The following is a 6,277-nucleotide window of genomic DNA, read 5'->3' as shown; positions in this document are numbered from 1 at the left end:
CCACCTTGTGCCTGCTCTTGGGGTCCACCGCGTCCTCCTCGCGGTGCGGCATCTGGTCACTCTTCAGGTACACACCTGGTCAGCGTTTGGGGGGGTGGGGGCGGAGGGACGAAGGTGAGATGAACCTCGGTGCCAGGTGAGTGATGTTGTATGAGGTGAGCGTTTGCCGGATATTCCAAAGGCTGGCCCACAGCCAGAAGCTCACTGCGGGTTGCTAGCCATACGCTGCATAAGCAGACACGGACGCAAGGCGTCAATCACAGTAACGCGGCCTCTCGACGCTCCACACGCAGCCTGGACGTCCGCCGCTCCGTTCCCAACAGTGCCGTCCCTTGCCGCCCGCACCCTGCTCTTCACGCATGTGCAGCAGTGTCGCCGGGACCCCACGCCACCCCGAGCCCACCCCTCCCGCCGGCCCCAAGCGCCCCCCCATTGCCCACCGGCACTGCTGCAGTAGATGTACTGCTCCAGGGAGGGCTTGAGGGCCTTGATCAGCGGCTCAGACTCGGCAGCCTCGCGCCCGTTGATGTCGTACACCACCTGGCGGCGCGAGTGTTGGGTTGGCGCAAGGGCAGATAGCGGGTTGGTTGACCAGGCTTGACCAGGTCTGACAAACTAGCCGGCTCAGCATGCTTGCTTTAAGGCTGGGCTGGTCGTCCGCTCCGGGGCTCAAGCCGCGGCCGGCCGGCAAAGCTTCCCGGCCCCTGCACAGCGGTCCCCAGCCCCGCGCACGTACCCACATCCCACCTCCGCGCATACCGCACCCACATTCTACTCGCACTGCACCTGCACTCAATCCCAGCGCTTGCCGGGCAGCACACCATGGCCATGCAGGTTCCTGGGAGCCCCCCCCCTGAAAGCACACACAACCGTCACAAACACACACACACGTGCGCACACGCACAAGCGCACACGCGCGCACACACACACACACACACACACACACACACACGTACGCACACACACACGCACACGTGCGCGTGCGCGGACACACACACCTGGAAGCCCCGGCCCTTGAGCTTGGCCTCCACGTCAGCAAAGTCCTGCCTGTCACCCGCGATGTGCTTCACAGACTTGGCAAACTGGTCGTAGCCGGCGGCGGTGTCGTCGGCAATCTTGTAGGTGATGGCCTTCTTGCCGCGAGTGTAGAGGGTCACCTCGTGACCCTGGCGGCAGGGAGGAGGCCGCATGAGGGGGCCAGAGTTCTTGGGCGCAGCGCAGCTGTGATTCCCGGCTACGCCTGCAATCAGCGTGCTCAAGCGTCCCAGCCTCGACCGCCAGTCGCTGCAGTGCTGCTGCTCTTTTGGCTTTGCAGTCCGGCCCACAGAGCACACAGCAGCCCAAGAGCCCCGCCGGGTGCGGCTGACGCAGCAGCGCGGCGCTCGCGGCCGCCCGCGGCGTCCGGGAGGCTGCGGAGCGAGGCTGCCCCAACTGTCGAGCTCTGCGTCCGGCATGCAAGCTGGCCCTCACCTCCTCCACAAGCTGGCGGGCCAGGTACACACCGATGAAGCGCGTGCCACCTTTTCAGGGACCGTTGTGAGGTTGAGCAAGTGCACATGTGCGGCGCTGGTTATACGGGCCTTGCGCATCGCTGACGCAAGGGCTCTGCACCATTGGGGAAAGCCGGTGCATGGGAGCCTGGCTGCAGGGGCGAGTGATGCCGTAGGACAACGTGTCCCCTGATCATCGGCCGCTGCCATGTGCTTTGGGCACTTGCTGCACATCACGCCAGCTTGAACACACCGCTCACGCCCTGCTCCCTCGACCCTAGCCATGCTAATTTCAGGGTCCAAGAATGCTGATTGACGGCTGCTGCCTTTGCACGGCCCTCAACGCCCAGCTCACCCATCATGAGGATCTTCTTGGGTGTGGTCGCCTTGCACTGCACCGCCAGGCGCACGGAGCGGCTGCGGCGCGCCACGACAGCCTGCGCATGCATGAGCAACAGCAGTGTCCGCCCAGTGCGGGGGTGGTGAGGCAGCCGCTGGCAGCCCTTCAAAAGATCTTCCTCTCCATACCAAATTACTCTGCAAACGAGACCAGCTGGTCTGCGCTCTACACATTCGAAGCACTCCCTCCAACGTGTAGTTCTTCCATCTGGCAACCCCATTCGCCCCTGTCTGCTACGATTTCTGTTAGAGCAGCTTTTATTATCACATGTACACCCACATTGCGCTGCGCGGTGAACGGCTTGGCCCGAACAGTCTGCATCTTGCCCTGTGCTCCCGCTGTGCGTAACTGCGGGAAAATCAAAGGGATGGTGGTTTGCGAAAGGTGCTCAGTGCCGGCGTGCAGGGGTTCGTGATCAGTGCAGCGGACGGTGAGCAGTGGGTGACGTGCGCAAACACTGCAAGTGGCCTATGGCCGTGTTCACTGTGTTTGCAACACAAACTTGGGACATGGATGCTGCAGCTGTAAGAGCAGCATTCTTTGGATAGTATCAGCAGATCTGCATGGCAAAACATTCGGGCACTGCAGCCATCACACTCTGATGTCGGGCAGCAACATGGTGGTTGGTGCCACACACGGAAACGGCACCCCGCAAGGTTGCTTGGCGCTTGATCACAAGATGGCTCATGCAACTGGTTCGAAGCTGGGCCACACGTCAGGGCTTTTTGACTTGGCTGTTGTGGCCGCACAGGCGGCAGGTCCAGCGCACACCCATTGGGGGTTGCAATTACTCAGCTTTACCGAGCAGGGATAGGAGGTGCGTGTGTAAATAGATGTTGTCATGCCAAAACACCATCATGAATCAGGACTACACATTTCAAGGTGCCCGGGGCATGTTCTGTGTCCAGCATAGGGGCTGCATCCTTGGTCTGCGGCCAGACCGCTCACAACTCCGCCACTCCTTGGCATGCATGTGCAGAATCCAGTTGTCCAAATACCCCTCATGCTTTGGCACGCAAGCACCTGGGCGGCGGGACATGGCTGCATCCTGCTGTGCAGCATTGTCACCAGGTGCAGGACATTGGTCACCCGCAGTCAGCTAGGCACGATACCGCTGCAACACTGGTCGCAATACCCTTGTGATCACTTCACCATTTTTCTGGCTGATCACTGCTCGCCAGCGAGATCTACAGCGATTCGCACGGTCCCGCAGTGCCCGAGCAGCGCGTCCAAGCAGCGCGTTGTTTCAGCGCGAAACACCTGATTATTTCTTTGCGGTGCACTTCATCCACTGTGAAGCGCCCCAAATCTACCGCTGCGCTGCAACTGTCAGTGCTCGGTGTCGTCGCATCACCCGCCCGCCATGGCTGCGGCGGCGGCCTTCTCCGCCGTCCTCACGACAGAGCACGCCCTCGACGGCGTGTCTGCGGCGTCCGGCCTCGAGATCAGCGGCGGCAGGTGCTGGGCGGCCGGCGACGACAGCGTCTTCCTGTACGAGCTGGACCTCGGCCTGGACGGCGTGCCCGACTCAACCGCCATCGCGCCGCGCGTTGTGAAGAAGCTGCGCCTGTGCGCCAGCCGCGACGTCGACGCGGCCAGTGGGGCCGTAAGGAGCGAGGAGGGGATCCCCAAGAAGCTCAAGCCGGACTTTGAGGCGATCGCGGCGCTGCCCTTTGAGGGGGAGACCCACATCGCGGTCTTCGGCTCAGCCTCAAAGGCGAGTTGTTGTCACGCGCTATGATACTTGTGCCATGCGTCGGTGTTGCGGGGCAAGGGCGGAAGCGGTACAAGAGCGCTGCGCTGCAAACCTCACCCCGCCAGCTCCACACCCCTATTTCGACCTGCGTTGCACAAGCGGCGGAGCTTCTGTCCGCCCATGCTATGGCCGACGTCCCGACTGCTGCCGCCATCGACACGCGCCGCTTGTTCGCCTGCACCCCCTCCGTCTCATCCCAAATCAACACGCCCACGAACACAGGCCGGCCTGCGAGACGCCATTGTGCTGCTCAACCCCGACACTGGCGCCTCTCGCGCCTTCGACGGCGCCGCGCTCTTCTCCGCCCTCCGCGCCGAACCCCGGGTCACCGGGACAGCCAAGCTCAACCTCGAAGCCGCCGCGGTGGTCGGCGGCGGCAGCCACCTCGCCCTCTTCCAGCGCGGCAACATCCCCGGCGGCCACAACGCGGTGGCGCTCTACGCGCTCGCGGACTTCGAGGCCTTCCTCCGAGGGCAAGGCAGCGGCGACGCCGCGGCCGACGGCGCAGCAGGCGTAGTAGTGACGCGGCCGCCACTGCGGTATGCGGTCGTGCACCTGCTGCTGCCGCCGATCGCGGAGCGTGGTGGGGGCGGCAACGCTTACTTGGCCGGCGTGTCGGGGGCGTCCACGGTGACCGTCCCCCTCCCGCGGCGCGACGGCCGCGCCAGTGCCTCTGCTGATGCTGGCCATGCTGCAGCTGCTGCTGCTGCGCCTGAGGGTGGCGATGGTGTTGATGCTGACGAAGACGGCGCGGGCGAGGAGTTCCTGCTGCTGAGCGCGAGCTACGAGGCGACCCTCAACGAAATCGACGACGGCCCCGTCCTGGGCAGCCGCGTCGCGCTGCTGCCCTCGTCACGCCTGCTGGCCCTCACCGACAACGGTGACGTAACCGATGACGTCATCGATGGCGCCGCCCCTGTGCCTTCCGTCGACCTGTCAGATCTCTCAGCACTAATCTTGCCGCCAGGCCGTGGCGATGGGGGGAATCCTGAGCCCGTGTTGGCCAAGGTGGAGGGCATTGCGGCAGTGGCGTGCAGCTGCAGCCGCGGGGCCGCGGGGGAGGGGGTCGTGCGGGTCGCGGCGCTGGCGGTGACGGACCCGGACGGGGAGGCGTCCGCGGTGCTGCAGGTGGCGGTGGCGGCGCCGGCCGGGCTGCTGCGGGGCGCGCTCGCGGCGGCGTGACAGTCTCAACTGAATTGGTTTCAGCCCTGTAGCTGACGGGCTGGTTTGGCCTCGTGGCATCGCCTCAGTCAAGCAATGTGGACTTCTGATACTCTTCTCCTCAGATTAAATGCCCACACAATTTCTATGCATGTCCTTACAACATGACACCAAAATCTCAATTCATGCTGCACAAGCAGCCACAAGCACACCGCAACATACAAAACTCTGTTACCATCCTGCCAGTTCGGCGCGTACAGGTGCCTCAACCCCAAAAGAAAGCCCTGTTAGTGTGCAGCGTTGGCAACAACCCATCTTGTGGGCGGCGCTCGCCAATCAAGCCGGTGCGGAAGACCTGAGCAACAGCCGTGAACACAGGACACAAAATCAGTCCTTTTCAGCGTGAACGTAGTCCTGCGGAGAGGGGGAGGGGGGGAGTGCAGCGCAGGTGATGCTGAGGGCGGGGCCGGGTGGCGCGCAGGCGGCACGGCTGCCTGTGGGGTGCCGGCCTCGCCCCCCTCCAGCACGAGGGACGGACTGCGCAGAGTCATGCCAGCCTCGTAATGCGCCTGGGACATCTGAGGACCTCGGAGCCAGCGGCCGCATCCCGTCCCCACCCGGGCCTACCCCTACACATACCATCACCTACCCTGGGGCTTTCCCTGGATGCGACTCTCACCCCCCTCCCCTCAAAATGTCAAGATAGCTGATGGCACACACCTGGAAAATGAACAGCTCCCTGAACTTTGACAGCTTGTGGTGGGCAAACGCCGCCAGCGCTGCCGCCACGACGCCGCCCGCCACGCGCAGGCTCGCGAGCGGCGCGGCGCCCGTGGCCAGCGCGATGCCGGAGAGCAGCAGCAGCGCGGCCGAGGCGGCGGCGAGGGCGGGGAGCACGGCGTTGATGCGGGCGAGGGCCCGGGAGCAGTCGGGGCAGTGCTGCGCGGGGTTGATTAGGGGTTATGGTTTGAGCGGCAGGTGGGATGCTGGCTCATCGACGGAGGACCGCACTGCCGCCGTGTGGCGCGGCTGAAACCAGGAAAGCGCAACCGCGGCCGCCGCCGCGCAGTTACGAAGGCAACCAAGCCGCTGTGCAAGGCACCATCGGAGAAACCGGCGCGCGGTCCGCAGCTGCCCTCTGCGCAGGCACGGCCGGCGGCAAACTGCAAGCGCCCTTCGACAGATTGCAAGCGCCCACCTGGCAGGCAAGCGTATCGCCCGGCGTGCGTGGCACCTGGCATGGTGCCTGTGCGGCCCCCAGGTTGCTGGGTCAGCAACACAGCCGTGCCAGCCCGCCTCACCTGTGTGTGTTGGTGGTATCTGTCCAGCACCTGCTGCCGCGTCATCTCTGGCGGGAGGTCCGACACGGTGCGCGGCCGAAGGGGGAACTCGCGGCCAAACCTGGGTGCGAGGGGAGACAGGAGATATGAGGCGGGGAGGAATCAGGGGGGATGAAGGGCGAGGCGCGGG

General features: G+C 64.4%; 3 protein-coding genes across 3 annotated transcripts; 1 reads left to right on the top strand and 2 right to left on the bottom strand.

Annotated features, from left to right (window-relative positions):
• Positions 1-214: 214 nt before the first annotated feature.
• Positions 215-2,211, bottom strand: MNEG_0796 (hypothetical protein; the record flags this gene model as incomplete). The annotated part of the gene is made up of 6 exons (XM_014050714.1): positions 215-225; positions 441-540; positions 999-1,166; positions 1,471-1,520; positions 1,846-1,927; positions 2,170-2,211. 6 exons carry the CDS (start codon positions 2,209-2,211, stop codon positions 215-217), a joined length of 453 nt encoding a protein of 150 aa, XP_013906168.1.
• Positions 2,212-3,253: 1,042 nt separating this feature from the next.
• On the top strand, positions 3,254-4,828 carry MNEG_0795 (hypothetical protein; the record flags this gene model as incomplete). The annotated part of the gene is made up of 2 exons (XM_014050713.1): positions 3,254-3,586; positions 3,869-4,828. 2 exons carry the CDS (start codon positions 3,254-3,256, stop codon positions 4,826-4,828), a joined length of 1,293 nt encoding a protein of 430 aa, XP_013906167.1.
• Positions 4,829-5,194: 366 nt separating this feature from the next.
• On the bottom strand, positions 5,195-6,153 carry MNEG_0794 (hypothetical protein; the record flags this gene model as incomplete). The annotated part of the gene is made up of 3 exons (XM_014050712.1): positions 5,195-5,221; positions 5,528-5,746; positions 6,139-6,153. 3 exons carry the CDS (start codon positions 6,151-6,153, stop codon positions 5,195-5,197), a joined length of 261 nt encoding a protein of 86 aa, XP_013906166.1.
• Between the last annotated feature and the right edge of the window lie 124 nt (positions 6,154-6,277).

Source organism: Monoraphidium neglectum (assembly GCF_000611645.1).
Source record: "Monoraphidium neglectum strain SAG 48.87 unplaced genomic scaffold scaffold00070, whole genome shotgun sequence".
NCBI classification, from domain to species: Eukaryota; Viridiplantae; Chlorophyta; class Chlorophyceae; order Sphaeropleales; family Selenastraceae; genus Monoraphidium; species Monoraphidium neglectum.
This window is presented reverse-complemented; position numbering and strand designations above follow the sequence as displayed.